Below are 20280 nucleotides of genomic sequence, written 5' to 3' on the forward strand. Positions count from 1 at the left end.
GGTAAGGGTGCTGCGGAAGAGGATTTCTTGGAATGTATGCGGGATGGTTTTCTGAACCAACATGTCGAGGAACCAACTAGAGAGCAGGCCATTCTAGATTGGGTATTGAGCAATGAGGAAGGGTTAGTTAGCAATCTTGTCGTGCGAGGCCCTTTGGGTAAGAGAGACCATAATATGGTGGAATTCTTCATTAAGATGGAGAGTGACATAGTTATTTCAGAAACAAAGGTTCTGAACTTAAAGAAGGGTAACTTTGAAGGTATGAGACGTGAATTAGCTAAGATAGACTGGCAAATGATACTTAAAGGGTTGACGGTGGATATGCAATGGCAAGCATTTAAAGATCGCATGGATGAACTACAACAATTGTTCATCCCAGTTTGGCAAAAGAATAAACCAGGGAAGGTAGTGCACCCGTGGCTGACAAGGGAAATTAGGGATAGTATCAAGTTCAAAGAAGAAACATATAAATTAGCAAAAAAAAGCGGCACACCTGAGGACTGGGAGAAATTCAGAGACCAGCAGAGGAGGACAAAGGGCTTAATTAGGAAAGGGAAAAAAGATTATGAGAGAAAGCTGGCAGGGAACACAAAAACTGACTGTAAAAGCTTTTATAGATATATGAAAAGAAAAAGATTGGTCAAGACAAATGTAGGTTCTTTACAGTCAGAAACAGGTGAATTGATCGTAGGGAACAAAGACATGGCAGACCAATTGAATAACTACTTTGGTTCTGTCTTCACTAAGGAGGACATAAATAATCTTCCGGAAATAGTAAGGGACCGAAGGTCTAGTGAGATGGAGGAACTGAGGGAAATACATGTTAGTAAGGAAGTGGTGTTAGGTAAATTGAAGGGATTAAAGGCAGATAAATCCCCAGGGCCAGATGGTCTGCATCCCAGAGTGCTTAAGGAAGTAGTCCAAGAAATAGTGGATGCATTAATGATAATTTTTCAAAACTCCTTAGATTCTGGATTAGTTCCTGAGGATTGGAGGGTGCCTAATGTAACCCCACTTTTTAAAAAAGGAGGGAGAGAGAAACCGGGGAATTATAGACTGGTTAGTCTGACATCGGTGGTGGGGAAAATGCTAGAGTCGGTTGTCAAAGATGTGATAACAGCACATTTGGAAAGAGGTGAAATCATCGGACAAAGTCAGCATGGATTTGTGAAAGGAAAATCATGTCTGACGAATCTTATAGAATTTTTTGAAGATGTGACTAGTAGAGTGGATAGGGGAGAGCCAGTGGATGTGGTATATTTAGATTTTCAAAAGGCTTTTGACAAGGTCCCACACAGGAGATTAGTATTGCAAACTTAAGGCACATGGTATTGGGGGTATGGTATTGATGTGGATAGAGAATTGGTTGGCAGACAGGAAGCAAAGAGTGGGAGTAAACTGGACCTTTTCAGAATGGCAGGCAGTGACTAGTGGGGTACCGCAAGGCTCAGTGCTGGGACCCCAGTTGTTTACAATATATATTAATGATTTAGACGAGGGAATTAAATGCAGCATCTCCAAGTTTGCAGATGACACGAAGCTGGGCAGCGGTGTTAGCTGTGAGGAGGATGCTAAGAGGATGCAGGGTGAGGGTGACTTCGATAGGTTAGGTGAGTGGGCAAATTCATGGCAGATGCAATTTAATGTGGATAAATATGAGGTTATCCACTTTGGTTGCAAGAACAGGAAAACAGATTATTATCTGAATGGTGGCCGATTAGGAAAAGGGGAGGTGCAACGAGACCTGGGTGTCATTGTACACCAGTCATTGAAGGTGGGCATGCAGGTACAACAGGCGGTGAAAAAGGCAAATGGTATGTTGGCATTCATAGCAAAAGGATTTGAGTACAGGAGCAGGGAGGTTCTACTGCAGTTGTACAAGGCCTTGGTGAGACCGCACCTAGAGTATTGTGTGCAGTTTTGGTCCCCTAATCTGAGGAAAGGCATTCTTGCCATAGAGGGAGTACAGAGAAGGTTCACCAGATTGATTCCTGGGATGGCAGGACTTTCATATGAAGAAATACTGGATCGACTAGGCTTATACTCACTGGAATTTAGAAGATTGAGGGGGGATCTTATTGAAACGTATAAATTTCTAAAGGGATCGGACAGGCTAGATGCAGGAAGATTGTTTTCGATGTTGGGGAAGTCCAGAACGAGGGGTCACAGATAAAGGGGAAGCCTTTTAGGACCGAGATGAGGAAAAACTTCTTCACACAGAGAGTGGTGAATCTGTGGAATTCTCTGCCACAGGAAGCAGTTGAGGCTGGTTCATTGGCTATATTTAAGAGGGAGTTAGATATGGCCCTTGTGGCTAAAGGGATCGGGGGTATGGAGAGAAAGCAGGTACAGGGTTCTGAGTTGGATGATCAGCCACGATCATACCGAATGGTGGCACAGGCTCGAAGGGCCGAATGGCCTACTCCTGCACCTATCTTCTATGTTTCAGTGTTTCTGTGAGAAACAAGAGATCCTGCTCCAAGCAGACAGAGGAGAAAACCTGCTAAAAATTCTCTGACAAACTTCACATTTCCCACCACATACACAAGGGCACAGTCCCAGTTACACCTCCAAAGGTAGGTAGATGTCATAAGCAGGGGCTAGACTGTGCTATAAATGATGTTGTAAAGTATAATCTCCGGATTCTGGCTCAAATCACCAAACAGGAAAGCAAAGACTAAAGTTACAGACTGAAGATGCAGCACTGCAGATGCTGGACATTGGAAATTAAAACAGGAAGTGCTGAAAACTCTCAGCAGGTGGTGCAGCATCTAGAACATAGAAGAAAGTTTCAAAGTAAATCTATCATCAAAGTCAAAAATGTTACCAAATACTAACTTGAGATTTATTTTCTTGCACGTATTTACAGGAAAAAAAATTCTACAGAATTTTACAAAACCTATACCAAAACGAAGATTGACACACAGCAATGTACAAAGGAAGACAATCTGTGCAAATAATAAATAATATTGAGAACATGACAACGTACAAAAAACTGTTTACTCTTTTCCATAGAAGCTGCCTGGCCTGCTGAGTTCCTCTAGCAATTTGTGTGTGTTGCTTGGATTTCCAGCATCTGCAGGCTTTCTCTCTTCTGTGATTGAGAACGTGAGTTGTAAAGAAACCTTGAAAGTGGATGTGTAGATCATAGGATGTGCTCAGAGTGCTGGTGAATGAAGTTATGAATGGTGAATGCCAGTTCAGGAGCCTGATGGTTGAATGTCAAAATCTGTTCATGAACCAGGTGGTGAGGGACCTAATGTTTCTGTACCTCCTAACGATGGTAGTAGAGAGAAGAGGGCATGGCTTGGATGGTGGGGGATCTTTGATTATGGATTTAGCTTTCTTGTAACAGTACACTACGTAAATGTACTCAACGTACAGCACAGTACGTGCCCTTTGGTCCACAATTAGTGCTGAACTTTTACATACTCCACAATCAATCTAACCTTCCCTCCTATATAGCCAATGACCCTCCATTTTGCTTACATTCAACTGCCTATCTAAGAGTCTTTTAAATGTCCCTGATGTATCTGACTTTCTAGACACCCACCACTTCCTGGGTAAGAAACTTACCTCTAACATCTCCCCTAAAATTTCCTCCACTCGCCTTAGACATAGGTCCTCTGGTATTACCCACTGCCAAACTGAGAAAAAGGCATTCCATCTATGCCTTTTTAAACTTTATACACCTCTATCAAGTCAATCTTGTCTCCATCATTCCAAAGAGAAAAGCCCTAGATTACTCAACCTTTCTTCTATGGAAAGAGATATGGTCCAAATTTCTGAGGAAGAGCCTTGAAATTGAAATGTTAGCTTAGTTTAGAATAGATTTATATATTAATCACATATACATTGAAACATACAGTGAATGCATCAGCCAACACAAACTGAGAATGTGCTGGGAGCTGCCTGCAAGTGACAATGCTCAGCAGAACAACATACAATAAGCAATAGCAACAAAACAGACTCCTTCTCACACACACACACACACACACACACACACACACACACACACACACACACACACACACACACACACACACACACACACACACACACACACACACACACACACACACACATTCCCACCACCACCCCCAGGCCTTCATCCCAGGACAGGCTTCCTCTAGGCCTCAAACTTCGATACCATGGCCCTGGGCTTGTGACATCAGGCCTCTGACATTTTAACTTATCAGCCTAGGTGCTTTGGCCTGCGGGCTTCAATCTCCTGACTTGCCAACCCCAGACTTCAACCTTTGGACTCACTGACCTCTGAGCTTTGACCCCAGGACTCATCGAACTTGAGCTTCTGACCTCAGGATCTACTGACTGACCTTAGGCCTCCAACCTCAGGATTTGCTGACCTAAAACCTCCGACCCCAGGAATCACCAACCCCAGTGATCATCGGCCCTGGTTGTCAGGGCACACAGACCTCAGACTCCGGACTTCCATCCTTGGGGATCGCTGGCCTCTTACCTCGGGCATTCCAACCAAAACTCCAAACCCAGCTCCTTCCCCTAACTCTTCATTTATACCCTTGGCCTCTCATTTCCCTCATCCTTATCCCTACCCCTAACCTGGCTCCTAGTCCCCAAAAACCATCCCTATGAACCTAAACAAAACTAAGTCTGAACCACAATCATGATAGACTCCTTGAATGCTGCCTGACCTGCTGAATTTTTCCAGCTTTTTCTGCTTTTATTATGGACTGAGATTCAGTTTTGTAAAACAATCAGTTTACCAGATGCATGTGATTTACATAAAACCTTGCACACTGCTGCTCATTGAATGATTCTGTATGCTTTGTGTGCATTTTAGTGCATGATTTAATTTCATAAAAACGTGAGAAAACAGAAACGTAGTCAGAAGAGGAGTAGAGAGATCTGTTGGCATCCTCAGAGGGTGCAGGAGTTAGGAAAATCGGATGGATGGACCTCAGGGGAAGGAGTCTGTTCAGGAGAATGGAGGGCCAATTGATAATGGTATCAGGAATCCTGCAGATGTCTCAAAGGGAGATTATGAAGACTGGATAGGGTATTAATAGTGTGTTGGGAGGATCAAGCTATGTAAGGATGAGAAGCATTAGTATATTGAGGCATTGGGGGATCAGAAGAGTTTTATGTGGAAATGAATGGTTGAGGGATTGACGCTCCAGGTGTTTGAGCAGAATCCCAACCCTAATGCAAACTAGTGTCCACACAGGATCCAAGGGCTTGGGAATGTTTAGAGGCCAGTGAGTGTCAGGATGGAGGGATCTTGTATTTGGCAGGAGGGTAAGAGTTTTGGATCATCTGAAATTTGGGAAGATCAGGTGGATTGCACAGGGTTGTGGGATTAGGATACTGGGAGCATTAGGGGCTTTGGGCTGTTGGAAGGGATCAGTAGATTGTAGAAGGTTGAGGCTGAATCATTGGGGTTTTGTTGTGGGTGAGGAATGAAACCTGACCTTTGGGTGGAATTCTAGTACATCAAGGTCTGTGCCTGTTGATGGTACAATTGGGGATGAAGGCTAGCTGAAGGAGAAGAACGAAATATAGTTGACATATATTGCTGAAATTCAGTCCAGCAGTACTCTCCTAAAGCATTGTTGCCCTAGGAGTACCAACAATGCGGGATTCCAGGCAACTTGAGCTAAGCTCCCCTACAATGTCACACCTCTTTATATTAATATGAAGATTTGTCAATCCATCTATGATTTTGAATTTTATTTTTAACTGACCACGCATTTACCAAAAATTAATTGGAAACTATAATTTTGTTGATATCAAAATATAGTTGAATGGAAAGTTGATGTATCTTTATTGTTTTTATTAATATTAGCTTCAAGAGAAGGACAGCAGTACAAGTTTTGTTAGCTCATTGTTGTTTAGTATTATCTATTGGGATATCAACCTGATCAAGACATTCCTCAAGACTGAACAGGACCATATTTAAATTTATTTTTAATACTTAGGTTTCTCAAGTCCAATATGCATTAGTGGAAAGTTACTTCATAGTGTTTCAGTGACAAGCCAAATCCATGAGATGTTCCTTTTAACATCAGAAAGTAATGTTTATTCAATGCACCATTTTATCTAAGAATTTGGTTCTATCATTTATGGAATGATCACATATTTTCTGCCTTTGACACAAATTAATCAATAATGAATGTGAAATTTTCCAACTTTATTTCAATAACAATTCCTAAAGTCTTGAAAGGCAATTACTTCTTGTCCATCTGAGTTCAATATGGAAAAATATTGCTTTGAACTCTTTGAGCCACCATACTCATTTTCTATTTCAAACTCTATGAACAACATACTAAAAGGAAATGCAATATTATATCTTTAAATCAAGTTTCTGCTAAGCAGCAGTGCAAACTATTGAAGGCAAATCTTTGGAGCTATCCATGTGCCACAATGGTGGAAAATATTTTTATCACTTCCTACAGCTGTGATAATCGATCTGCTTCTGTATCATTGTTCTTCTTGCACTCTGGACAATGTTATAATCATCAGTTGCTTGTAATCAGAATTTTGCAATGTGGACTTCAGTTTTATCTTCAATTTTTGTAAAATAAGAGATAAAAACTAATTTGTGGCATTGGAAATGATTGATTGCATTTGCAAAATATGCATTCCCTCCTCTGCATTGAAATTTCAAAACATGGAAACAGGCCACTCAACCAGCTGCCTTGTCCTGGTTTGCAAGCTCCACATGAGCCTCCTCCCATGCTTATTCATGCCACCTATTCTACATAACCTACTCTTCCTGCCTCCCTCATAAACTTATCCAGCTCCCCCTTAAATACATCTGCGCTAAATGACTCAACCACCATGTGGGTGCGTGATTAAAGTATATTTGTAATAAATGTTCCCATGGCAACAGTGACACATTAAAATATAAAATCCTTATCTTTATAGAAACATTAAACTGGACAAGGAATCCAAACAGATTGACAATATGGAAGTTAAAAATACCTTAACATTCAACAGTGAGTGTTTTTCCAACAATAAGCACACACTTCGAGATGGCATATTAAGATTTTTTCCCTATGATAAAAGTGTTTCCTGAGAACTTTAGCTTGCGATATGTCTTAAGCATTATCTTTTCTTGACCTATATAAATGAAATATAAGTAGACTGTAAGAGGACTTTGTTTGCTTTTGGAATTGCTAACTGTGATGTCTTTCTCAAGATAAAATTCATTTAGCTCTATTTCAAACTTGAGTTCAGATGCTATACTCAAGTAGCAAACTATTGGCATTTGAAATGTGACTTACATTAGAGTGCAAGATTTTGGAAACATACGAGATGAAGGAAATGTTTTAAACACATTCAAAACAAAAATGCTTGAAGTCAATGCACATAGTATATATGCCTACTACACAAGTTAGGAGGGCTTTGTCTCCTGTTGTAACTTTGATTCCACAAAGGCTTTTCACTATTTTCAAGGCACGAGCCAGAAGGTGCCTGAGAACACAATGTCTAGATGACCACAGCTCAACGACACTTAAGCTTAATACCATTCAGAGCAAAGGTGTGTCTGTTGCCCATTCACACCATGGACCTTCTCTACCACCGTGTTGATATGTGTGCCACGTGAGGTCTTAATCTTGAAACTTGCTTCAAACATCTAAAGACTGAAGTTGAAGGTGAACATCGTTACTAATGTCTGCCATTTTTTAATATAATTTTTTCCAAAATCAGGAAAACAGATTGCTTTTCCAAGTCTTGTCATGATCCTTTATTGTTAGCTGATGATGTTTAATGGTGGGGCAGGTTGGTACAAAACCTTGTATTGCAGGTTTTTAGTATAAGGTTTGTTCCTGTACAGGTGACAGAAATTATTCATCAATGATTCAGAGCACAGCCTCCAGATAAGTATATATTTAAGCATCTTCTATGTAATGTAGCTCTGTAACTGGAATTTGGGTCAGCTTGGTTCTGGACTGGAAGCTGCATAAGTCAAACAATTTCCTGTTAGTCCTGTAGACTCGTTCCCCTTCTGTGGTATCTTGTTGGAGGTGAAGTACAGCATTGTGGAAAGAAGGACTGGTAAATTTGTTGCAGCATTAATGTATTCTTGCTTGTTACCACTCCACTCTAAGACTTGAATCTCTTGCACATGTGTTGGTTAGATGCTGGCAAGTGTGTCATTGTGAAGCAGATGTAAGATGGAGAAAAAATTCCACAGGCAACTGAATTCACAATGGATGGTCCTTCTGATTTATAGAGTTTGGGGGAAGTAAAAGAAAAGCATCTACCATGGTTAAACCTCTTTCCCTATATTATTCTTAAGGCTGATGTGTGGCAAAGATTATGCTAGTTTTATCTCAAGATGGACAGGGTTCACTCTGAAATTTGGGGAACTTTTATGCCTCTGGGAGGACATAAGTGAGGACAACCCTGTTGATGACTCTCCCTCCAGCAGACAGTAGGGGGACCCCTATGTTCACACTGGGTTGGAATTATCTCTTTTCTTGAAGGTGGTCACATTCCCCAGACATAGGTAATGTGATTGTAAATTTGTGATTGAGACATTATAGTTCAGAACTACTGCAGGGATATCGTCTGTTTCTGAGGCTTCATTTTTAGTTGTTAAAAATTAGTGGCTTGTCAGTCAGGAAAGATTGCAAATCTAGACTGCATTTGGAGAAAGGAATTGCAGCATTCAAGTCAAGGATGGAATCAGAGTTGAGATTTTTGAAGTGTTCTTTCCGCAGCTGCATTCTACTTCTCCATTCTTGATAGGTTAAACCCACAATCATAAAGCTCAATATGGTAGGTCCTTCATTGTTCCAGCTGTAGGTAACCTCTCTCAGGATAACAGCTCTGGTAATCCCACTATCCACTCCACTTGTCCCCTCACAAAGACTCAATGGACAGTTAGCCCAATCCACAGCTGGCCTGCATAGGCCATGAGCAGACACCCTTCAGAGAACCAGTGACAACAGTAGCCCAGGAAAGCCAGCCATCTGCAATCTCCTCCAGTCTAGGGAAGCAACCATTGAGCAACTCTGTTGCTGTGACATGCGGGAGCAAAATGAGCAGGGTAGGCAAAGAACTTAAAAGATAGCTGCAAAGTGAATGAATAAGAAGATGAAACAATCAAAGTTTTTAACTAAATGTTTAAAAACTTTCGAGAAGTTGAAGACTGCTTGATTCAAGAAGGAGATCAATAACAAATAGATGGCAGCATAGAAAATATCAAGGAAACAAAAGTTTCTGGTTTATACTTTTACATTTCCTTTTGGTATTCTGAAGTCCTCTCCGAGGATCGTCACCTTGTCTTGATGGAGAGGCTTGTGAGTTGCTAAGATGCAAAGAGCGATGGAGTTCTTCCATCTGGCTCTTAGCTCCTGGTAGCGTCGCCCATAGCTGTAAGGTCAAGGGGAAGGTTCCAAACAAAGAGCGATCCAACCAGGACCTCTATGGTGGAGCTGGTGGAAGAGGATGACACATCACAACAGTAGTGAATACGGAGGAAGGCTGCAGCAGAGGATTCCCAGTTGTCTTGCATTCCATGCCACTGAATCCTGACCCCGATCAGTCAAGTAAAATGTGGTGGCTGCCTGTGCGTCCACTTCTCCACGTTAAATACAGTCACGCACAGGCCTTCTCCATAAAGGGAGTCCCACGCTGACATCCCAGATTCAGTCCCGTGGTGCCTGGATTGTCTTATAATACCACTTGAAGACGCTCTAATAGACAACCCCTTAGGAGGACATCATATTCGACTCGAGTGATCACACTGCAACTACTATTACTATTCTGAAGCATTGCAAGGAAATCATTTGGCCTTCAACCTCATGACCATTAAGGCTGGTAAGATGCCTCTTACCAGACCAGCTGAAGTGTTTGTAAGGAACAAACACGAGGAAATCTGCAGATGCTGGAAATTCAAACAACACCCACAAAATGCTGGTGGAACACAGCAGGCCAGGCAGCATCTATAAGGAGAAGCACTGTTGACATTTCGGGCCGAGACCCTTCGTCAGGACTAACTGAAAGGAAAGATAGTAAGAGATTTGAAAGTAGTGGGGGGAGGGGGAAATGCACAATGATAGGAGAAGACCGGAGGGGGTGGGATGAGGCTAAGAGCTGGAAAGGTGATTGGTGAAAGTGATACAGAGCTGGAGAAGGGAAAGGATCATGGGACGGGAGGCCTCAGGAGAAAGAAAGGGGGGGGGGGAACACCAGAGGGAGATGGAGAACAGGCAAACAACTAAATATGTCAGGGATGGGGTAAGAAGGGGAGGAGGGGCATTAACGGAAGTTAGAGAAGTCAATGTTCATGCCATCAGGTTGGAGGCTACCCAGCCGGTATACACTTTGTATAAGGTGTTGTTCCTCCAACCTGAGTTTGGATTCATTTTGACAGTAGAGGAGGCCATGGATAGACATATCAGAGTAGGAATGGGACGTGGAATTAAAATGTCTGGCCACTGGGTAACCTTAAGGAGGTAACCTTAAAGTTGTTATTATGTTATCATGTCCAGCATAATGGCATGTTGAAGACAAGTATAATGTAATGTGGCTTGGAGTCCTAAAGTATCCAAAAAGCAGTTGCTCTTGCCTTTACATTTATTCCAGTTAGTGACTTTGCCATATGATAGGCAAGAAGCTTCAATGAGCTTCTGCTTTGATTTGCACATTGCAGCTATTGCCCATGTGTTGGACTATGGTGCAGACTCAGGGTGTTTTATGGGTTTGTAGTGCAGCAGACTTCCAGGTCGGATGAGGCGGAGGTACCTTAGTTGTCTACAGAGCTGCAGAGATCTCCTCTGGTAATCCCCACTTGAATGGAGCAGGTTTCTTAGTATATTTGTGAGGTTCATACTTCAACTCCGTAAAGCAATGTAGACAGCCTCCAACATGCTATCACAGAGTTAAATGCCTGGCACCATCATTTTTGAACGCACAGTGAAACTGATGCTCGTGTCACGGAGCCAATGGTAAGGCTTTCCTTCCCCTGGACAGAGCCAGACACCAGTATAATGTGTCGTATAACATGTCGATCATTGCATTTCCAAATGGTTTCAGTGCCATACTGTTGATTCTCTGTTTACGGCCTGAGCTACTGGAGTGAGGTTACCACAGAGCATAACGAATAACGGTGTGACACCCATAGAGGGCTGCTCTTCACCACTTCATGCTGATTTTTTTCCCTCCTCCCCCTCCTCTTGATGTACAATAAGCCTCATGATGGCCACATTACTTAGCTTGCTGCAAGTGATGATGTGGATGAAGTGGAGAACATTGCAGACTGCCTTTCGAGTGGCGCTCTCATTGAAAGTAGAATTACAGAGTCATAGAACTTGGAAGCAGGCCGTTCGACCCAACTGCTCCACGTCAACCAAGGTTCCTATATATGCTAATTCTATTTGATTGTATTTGGTCCGTATCCCTCAAAATCTTTCCTACCTATGTGCCAATCCATTTAATGTCCAGGAATGTAATTGTGAGGAATCTTACATTGATCTCCACTGAACTTATAGCAAAACCTCCTCAGAAAGTCAATTTGGCCACTGACTTCTCCTTCTTCTAGTCAACCCCTTGCTAATATTCCCAGCAATAGAGAGCCCACTTCTCACCTAACTTTGTTTCAGACTTGCAACTGCAATATTCAGTTTAATAATCCTCAAAAAGCCTCCAAGTACTTGACGACCCCTTGAAATAGCCCAGGCACAATTCTCGATTCTGCTATTAATAGCTGTTTTCTGATATTTTGTCCACTTTGGATGTAATTTTCTAATTAATTTCACTGAGAAACAAATTGGTCACGGATCCTCTATTGACACTGCGTGGCAGCTTCTCTGACATCCCAAACTGTGTAGCAATGAGGAGCACCAGCAGAGGACAAGAACTCACAGCAAGTTGATGGAACAGTAACAGAAAGGGGCAGGGGTTTGTGCCAGGTTCCCAGCACATCTGCATCAACAAGGTGTAGACGTATGCATAACAACATATATAAAATGCAGTAATGACCCTTTTTAGCACTGACTTAACCAGCACTCCCATTCTTGCAAATGTATCTCAAGCCTTATGCAAGCTACTAGTGTGTTTTTTTTTCCTTTTTTCTTCTATTTTTCAGTTTGTTTTTGGTCCTCTATTTCTTCAAGAATGATAAAGATGTTTTACAAAGCTTTATTTCATAGCTCAGTCCTATGACTTATGGAATTAGATTCATGGGTCTCTCCAGCACAATTGTATGTAACACTGATAGAATTTACAGTGGTGAGGCTGAAGGATCAGTTTTCAAATAGTAGGCTGACTTGGACAGTTCCTTGATGTCAGTTAAAATAAAACATTTGAATGTCTGTATCTTTCCGCCCTTCTAGCCTAGCTGGTCTCCATTTATATTGTTTCACAGCATTATATGGCAAGGACAATCAGTGCTGAATTTGCTGGACCATTTAAGAGGACATTAATCGCTAGCCAAACTGCTCAGGGTCTGAAGCCACACACAGGCCACACAGGAGAAGGCCAGCAACTTTTCTTCCCTTACGGAGTGATTTATTGAATTTGAATTCCCAGCTGTCACACAGGGCTTGAAAGTCACATCTCTGGATCATTAGCCCAGTCCTCCCTGGGGACTAATCAATTATCTTAACTAGTATGCCACTATTCCAGTTGATCAGTGAGACTATGAAAGCCTCACCTGACTTCCATATATGCAGCAAATAAAGATGGGATGTGATGTCAGCTCTATTAAAATTGTTGTATGATCATGCAAACTAAATATCACATAGAGACTGAGAACAAATAGATCTTTTTCAGGTTGGAAGGATGTACCCCACGGATCAGTTTTTGGTTCTCAATTATTTATAGTTTGTATTGTTGACCGGGGGAGGGGGCAAGTGTGAGTTATCCAGGTTTACAGATGAAACAAAACTGGGTAAGAAGACTGAGGGTAATAACACTGTCAATAAGATATAGAAAGTTTGAGTGATTGGGTGAAAATTTAGCAAATACTGTTTCATGTGGGATTGTGTGTGGCCATGCACTTCAGTAGGCGGAGGCTAAATGCAGACGGTGAACACAGTAACATAGTGGTTAGCACAGTGCTTTACAGTACTAGTGATGTGGGTTCAATTTCCACTGCTGCCTGTAAGGAGGTTGTACGTTCTTTCCGTGGCTGCATGGGCTTATAACTGGTCGTTGTAAATTGTCCCATGATTAAGATAGGATTAAATCAGGGGACTGCAGCTTGAAGGGCCTCTTCTGTGTTTTATCTAAATAAATAAATAAATAAATAAATAAATAGATAGAAAACCCAGGAAGGAAAAGGGTTAACTTTTGAGGTACTTTAGATGGCTTTGAGCCTGTTCTCACTGGAGTTTAGAAGAATGAGGGAGGATCTCATTGAAACCTATCGAATATTGAAAGGCCTAGATAGAACGGGCATTGAGAGTATGTTTCCTGTAGTGGGAGAGTCCAGAACCAGAGGGTGCAGCCTCAGAATAGAAGGAAGTCCTTTCAGAACAGAGATGAGGAGGTGATGAATTTGTGGAATTCATTGCCAAAGAAGGCAGTCAAGGCCAAGTCAATGGGTATATTTAAAGCAGAGTTTGATAGGTTCTTGATTAGTAAAGGTGTCAAAGGTTATGGGAAGAAGGCAGGAGAGTAAGCACCTCCACCTTGGACAAAGGTGGAGGATTGGGCATGGAGCGAGCAAACCCATCCTGTAAAAACCTAGAGCTACAGGGATGCCACAGAAGCTCTAAAGACCTCATCACTGGGGGAGGAAAAATCTTTAACGGGCTCCACTTTGAAAGGCAGAAAGACTGGCCCACATCAGAGGACTGGTGATTTGCTGTCAGTGCCCTATGCCCCAGTAGGGGTGATGGGCTTAATAAAAAGGAGAACAGGGTTGAGAGGGATAATAAATCAGCCATGGTCAAGTGACAGAGCAGACTCAATGGCCAAATGGCTTAATTCTGCTCCTGTGTCTTATGGATAAAGAAGAGGGGCATCAAGTGTTTAGGGAGACAGATGCCATATTGGCCTCTATTGCAAGACAGTTGGCATTTAGAAATAAGGAAGTATTATTATAATTGTATAGTTTACAAGTGAGGCCTTGCCTGGAGGACTGTGCATGGTTTCAGTGCCTTTATTTAGGAAAGGATACAATAGCATTGGACACTGTCTAAAAGAAATTGTCTTAATTGATTCCTGAGATGAGAGGTTTGTCTTATCACGTGGCTAAATAAATTATATCCATATTCTTTGCAGTTTAGAAGAAGGAACAGTGATCTTACTGAAAGGAAAAAAAAATGTTTAGGAGACATAGGTAGATATTGAAACGTTCCCATGAGAGGATCTTGAACAAGGGGAGATGGTTACGAGATTTGGAAACAGTCATTAAAACTGAGTTTTTCGTGGTAAAGATGGAATTCTCCATTCTGGAGGCTTGTGGAGGTTGGGTAATTAGGACATTTAAAGAAGAAACAGATATTTTTGTAAGATCGGGGACTGGCACAACTGAATCCAGGAGCAGATCAACCACGATAATATTGTTTGCTGGAGCATACTTGAAGGGCCGAGTGGTCTGCTCCACTCCTTTATATGTTCTTATGAAATAAGCAAACTGGATTTTCCGTTTAAAATAATGGGGCGCCCCGCCCCAAACAGAACGGGTCTGTCCATATCTGTGTTGCGCATGTGTTTTTTAAAAAAAAATTTAACAGATGTTTCAAAGCTGAAAATCAGCGTACACTCATTGACTGTGAAACATCACTTCAGAAAGCATCGATGCTCCTTCGCACCACTGCTGTCGTCACAAACTGTTTAAATGGTTTCGGTACGGATTAGATGGGCCGAATCGCCTGTTTTATGCTGTATTTTTCTATGACTCTATAGTTCAGCACACCATAGTTCTGTTTTAGGTTATCTGCTCCATATAATCCTTGAAAACTGAAGCGAAACAGAAACTTCTCAGGGAACTCGGCGGGCCAGGCAGCGTCAGTGCGGCAGGGGACCGGTCCAAGAGATCTCTGGTCACGGTCATGACTCGAAACGTCGACTTTCCCTTCGCCCCCACAGATGCTGCCTGACCTGCAGAGTTACTCCAGCAGTTTTTGTTTTCGCCCCAGATTCCAACACCTGCAGTCACTTGTGTCTCCTTTAAAACTAGAATCGGTTTCTCGTCTGCATTTCCCCATTGAGAAGGTTCCTGGTAACCATAAACCATCCGATCTGATGCTTCCATCTGACTCCGTGTAATGACGTTTAATTTTGATGCACTAGTCAGTCAGTGTGTTGGGTGGACGAGTGATCGACTAATGTATTGTTTTAATTCTGATAGGCAGGTTTTTTTTTACTGTGCAAAATTTAGGCAGCGTTGAACCGGGTTGACCTTCCCTGAAATGGTTAACAGAAAATTCTGGAATTGCTCAGCAGATCATTCAGCAGGCGCAGAGAGAGAAAACACCTTGAGCGGAGAAGCTCACTCCGTTTCAAGCTCCGGAACCATTTCCAGCATCTTATGTTTATATTTCGGTTTCACGGCTAGGCATTTGAACTTCCCGCGTCGAAACAGATGAAACAAACCGGCCGTCTTCCAAACATCATTCACCACTGTCTTGTTCAGACAAATTGGCAGGATGAGGAAAATTTGCTGTTTGGAGGGGTGGACCGTGTGTCACTGTGGGTGCCGAGCATTGACAGGGTGACTGCCTCCCTTTCCGAGATGCCGGGCCGGCCGGAGCTCCCACCCGACTTCGCTCCTTTCGCGTTTGTCAGGGGAAAACCGTGTCAGTGTGTTGCCGGAGCTGTGTGTGTTGGCGAGAGGAGTCGGCTCCTCCCTCTGGGGGGCTGTGAAGGATGAATTCGGTTTGCGCTGTTGGTGCACTGAGCTGTCAGCAGTGCGCAGGAGGTGGAAGGAACGGGGAGGGGAAATTCGGTCACTGGTTACATTCAAATCTTGACTGAGTAGCCTTACACGAACCCCGCTAACTTGCAACGATTTTTGTATTTGCTATTGTTTATGATCCCCGGGTTCACAGACAGTTGCTTTGTCCAGTGTCCCGATTTTCCCGTGTGTGTGTGTGTGTACGGGAGGGGTGGGGGAATGCGGGTTCACTCCTGGAGGTTAACAGAGTAACCGATTATGGTGGTGACGGGGGAGATCAAAGCCTTGGTTTGCTTAAGCGTTAGAGAGGCTACTTTTTCGCCGTGCAGAATTTATTATCAACCTTTCTCCCGCACACCCTATTCACATGACTGAGCCTGCAACGTCTATTAGAATCGGTGATAGCGAGAGTGGACACACTCGACGTCTGCAAGACGGATCCCCTTCTTTCGCCCGGTCTCCTGGCGGCTAATGAACGCGATTCGGCTTTCGCGGTGGTGACGGCTCGGTTACATTACATCGGCTTCCAGAAATCCCACTGAAAAGTCCCAGTTTGCTGACTAGAACAGTCCCCGGCCGTTCAATCTAACATTTCCTCACAGCCGAGGTGTCAAAATTCCCTAGACGCAACTGAAATGTTGAACTCTGAGGCCATCAAATTAGACTAAACACCTCCCGACGCTGCACTGAGAAAGCGTTGCATAATATTGTTCTGCGACCCCATTAGACCTAACAGAACGGAGCTACACGCGATACCGGTGCTGTTTCACATTAAAAGCTTCCCCTCGGCGCGGCAGCAAATCTCCTCCCTGTGACTGGGTCTGTGTTTGTCAACAAATCCTGCTCGGCGTATATAATCAGTCTGGGCTTTCCTGCGCACGGGTATAAAGGCTTTCGAACAAACCGTTCGGAAACAAGCCAAGCGCGAAAACTGAACACGTTAACAATTTTCTCCCAATTTACAAGATCCTAAATAACCATGCGTCTCGATTGTTTTTGACAATGGGTCCGGATCCCCGCTGTAAACAAAATGTTGCCACTGTTAATTTTATTCTAAAAGGCGCGGTTGGGGGGGAGGGGGAATGAAAATGCAACCGTTACTTCAAATTGCAAGTAGGTATTTTCAGCTGTACAGCGAAAAATGATCCTTGGTTCTAACAGCGTATGTATTACACTATCTCGCCACACAATGCTAATCTGAATAAATCTAACGTGATCTCTGAACAGAGAACATGTTAATCTTCCTTTCGTCGAAGGTACGACTATTAATTGGAGCATGACATCATTAATATCATGCCTTTTATTTTTTTCATGCAACCTTTTTTTCTAAATCAACACACTCCTTTTAAAAAAATGAAACGACCGACTTTAAGGTTGACTGTTAACTCTACAGGGGCATGAACCCTATTCGCGCCAACTGCTACAACACACACTTTGGAGTTAGAGAGAGAGAGAAATGCCAAAGCTCTGCGTGTGAAAGAAGGGTCTGACCCGCGGAATGCCGCTGTTTGTAGTCTCAGCAGATCGCTGCCACGCCACAGGGACAAACGAAGGAGAGAGAGGATGCGCGCGAATGCGGGCGCGCGCGCCTGTGTGTGTGTGTTTGTGTGTGTGTGTGTGTGTGTGTGTGTGTGTGTGTGTGTGTGTGTGTGTGTGTGTGTGTGTGTGTGTGTGTGTGTGTGTGTGTGTGAGAGAGAGAGAGAGCGTGAGTGAAGGAAGAAGGGAAGGAGAAAGAGCCACACTAGTCATTTTCATAGATTGTATCGAACGCGCACAGACGTAAACAATAATGTCACATTGGAAGCAGGCATACACAAGTGATGAGATAACATTGCAAAGATCACCCACCTCCCAAATGATTCCGTCAATACATCTGATTAGCAAGTTAGTCCAAAGGTTGACATAAAATATGCCGCAAATACTTTTATTCTTTGAACTCAAAACAAAGCATCCACACATCACATATCAAACTTCATTCGCGTTCTATTCGCATCATATACATTGGAGTTTTGATGGGAATATGGACTGTCAGTTATACACTACAAATCCTTCGTAACCAAGAGCCAAAGACAGTGAATTGTAAAACAGCGTTAGACAACAGTGCCCACATTTCACTAAATTGTCCTTAAATAACCATATCAAGTTTTGAAGAAGAAACAGAAATCCGTATACATCGAAGCGAAAGCAAGCCGCTGCCGTGACTGGAGTAGAAAGGTTTGTTTTCCTTCGACTAATTCAAGGCAAATCACTTTCCCCGGTGTATGCGCCTGTGGGATTCTTTCAGTCGGGGGATTACGCTCTCTGTTGGCTGAGATCGGGATCAAAAGAGCCGAATACTTTCACTGTTACCGCGGGCTCAACGACACGCCTCACTCAAAATTTTATATCATTCATAGAATCCAGAGCTTAAAGGGGCACCGTAGCATAGAGTTGTGCATCTGTGAAGAAGGGTAGGATGGCAGTGGGAGGGGGATGGATGAGAGAGATAGCCACAGCGAGCAAGAAATGTGTGGCTTGTATATGTGTGTGTTGGTGTGTCTTTCACGTTTATTGTAGTGACACGATATTGTGGTTAGAGAGCAATTTCTAAGTGCTTTTGACGAGGTGATGGGCACATTCAGGGTTAATAATTGGGCGCCGGTACAATTTAAGTTGGCTAGTATTTTAAAATTGAAATGTCATAAAAGATGTATTTTTCTTGTTTGCTGAATGAAAATCCTCAGTACGTACGTAAGACAAATAAAAAGGATTATACATAGACCAAACAAAACTTCTGTAGAGGATAAATCTATTATAACTATTTACATGTAGAAAGTTACTTTGAGATTGTGCTTTAGGGATTCCTGTGTGAGGCTTCCCTGGATAAGTCGCGGACACCTACCTACAATGACAGCTGGAGAACGCTGTCCTCCTTCAGCTTTCACTCTCAGTTCCAAAGTGAACCTCTGTCGAGGGAGCTCGGTGGTCGTTCGGAGGCGCAGCTGGTTTCCCGTGCCCGCGAAATAGAGCAATCTGCCCGGGCTGTGATCGTGCGGCGGCGGATGCGAGGGCGGCAGCTGCCGAAGGGGATGGTCCGAGTGCGGCCGGGACACTGCCCGCTTGCCACGGGGCAGCCTGGTGCCACACGATCCCGCTGAGTCCGTCCCGGCGCCAGCTTGGTGATCCAGAGCCAGTAGGAGGGCACGTTTAGTGCGATGGAGTTGACCTGTCTTCTGCCCGTCACACTCCGACCCCATGCCCAGGGCTAAAACACACAGAGTGGTCAACAAACTCCAAACTTGCATCTTCATTACAATCTCTCGTCTCTCTATCCCTCTCACTCACTCCCTCGCTCTCTCTCTCTCTCTTTCTCTCTCTCTCTCTCTCTCGCTCTCTCTCTCTCTCTGACTCTCTCGCTTACGAGTTTCCTCTTCTGCCGCCTCAACCACAATGATCCGCTACACAGAACCTTTTTTCTTAATAAGACACGACCCCCTTTCTTGCCTCCCCCCCCCCCTCTCAAATACGCACGGAACAGAGATGGGTAAACAAGAATATGCTAATTTATCAGCCTGCACCAGTGAAAGCAGCACCTTCCCCGTGTTCCCATTGAGAGGATTCTAGTAACAGAACGCAATCAATCAGTTTCTTACTTTTATCCCACCTCTGAGTGCCTGGGGTACCCCGACTGAGGCACAGAGGCGAGTTTTGGGTTAATTTCGGACCTGTGACTGGTTCCTTTCGCAAGATTTAGTCCCATTCTAGAAAAGGGAGGCGGGAAGCATATCTTTCATTTAAAGTTACATTATTGTATTTATTAAAATGAATAGAATTTCACACGACGGAGCACAGTCAGCGACAAGTGAGACAAGTAAAACGCGGGTGACGTTTTTCGCTCGTCTGATGTTTGCTGCTTTGTTCCATGATTATTATTATTACTATTATTTATTGTTATTATTATTATACTCGTGCCTTGAAACACTTCGGAGCCCGGGATAATGTTTGTATGGTTTTTTTTTGGCCGAATTTTAGCCACAGGTGACCGGGGAAGCAGCCGCCTTCCCTGTGTGTGAGTGTGTGTTGTGTGTGTAATTGAATGTGTGATTGGGGACGGTGTTCAGCGCTTTTCGTGCACGCTAGCTCCTCCAGATGTTATTCCCTTGAAATTTCACTTCAAACGCGCCGATCGGAGCTCCGTCTGAGAGAGCTTTCATCCGATCGGGGGCAAGTCTTGGGACTGAAAGGAAAGGGAGACCTTGATCGGAAATGTTTGGGTTGCTTAGGTGAAAGACGCTTTTCACTGAAAGCATGCTTCGCTTGATTTGACCTTAATACTGAAAGCGAATGCCATAGTCTAGTGGGATCTTGTCAGTAGTTTCCCACCTGAAACATGTTGCATTTTTAATAGAATTTCTATCAGTGTTATTTTTCCCCATAAACTGGTATAACTGGATTAGAAAAAG

The 20280-nt window shown here is 43.2% G+C and overlaps 1 protein-coding gene across 5 annotated transcripts in view; it reads right to left on the reverse strand.

Moving 5' to 3' along the window:
- The window catches only part of LOC140731040 (pappalysin-1-like), a 362759-nt gene extending 343475 nt beyond the window's left edge, over window positions 1-19284 (reverse strand). For 3 of the 5 annotated variants that reach the window (XM_073052240.1, XM_073052239.1, XM_073052238.1), the window contains exon 1: window positions 18720-19283. In XM_073052240.1, the coding sequence (XP_072908341.1) occupies window positions 18720-19128 (409 nt within the window). In that variant the 5' untranslated portion in view covers window positions 19129-19283. Of the gene's footprint in view, window positions 1-18719 lie in introns of all 5 variants that reach the window. The other 2 variants (XM_073052237.1, XM_073052236.1) reach the window with 1 other exon arrangement.
- Window positions 19285-20280: the final 996 nt, after the last annotated feature.

Source organism: Hemitrygon akajei, chromosome 7, assembly GCF_048418815.1.
Source record: "Hemitrygon akajei chromosome 7, sHemAka1.3, whole genome shotgun sequence".
NCBI classification, from domain to species: domain Eukaryota; kingdom Metazoa; phylum Chordata; class Chondrichthyes; order Myliobatiformes; family Dasyatidae; genus Hemitrygon; species Hemitrygon akajei.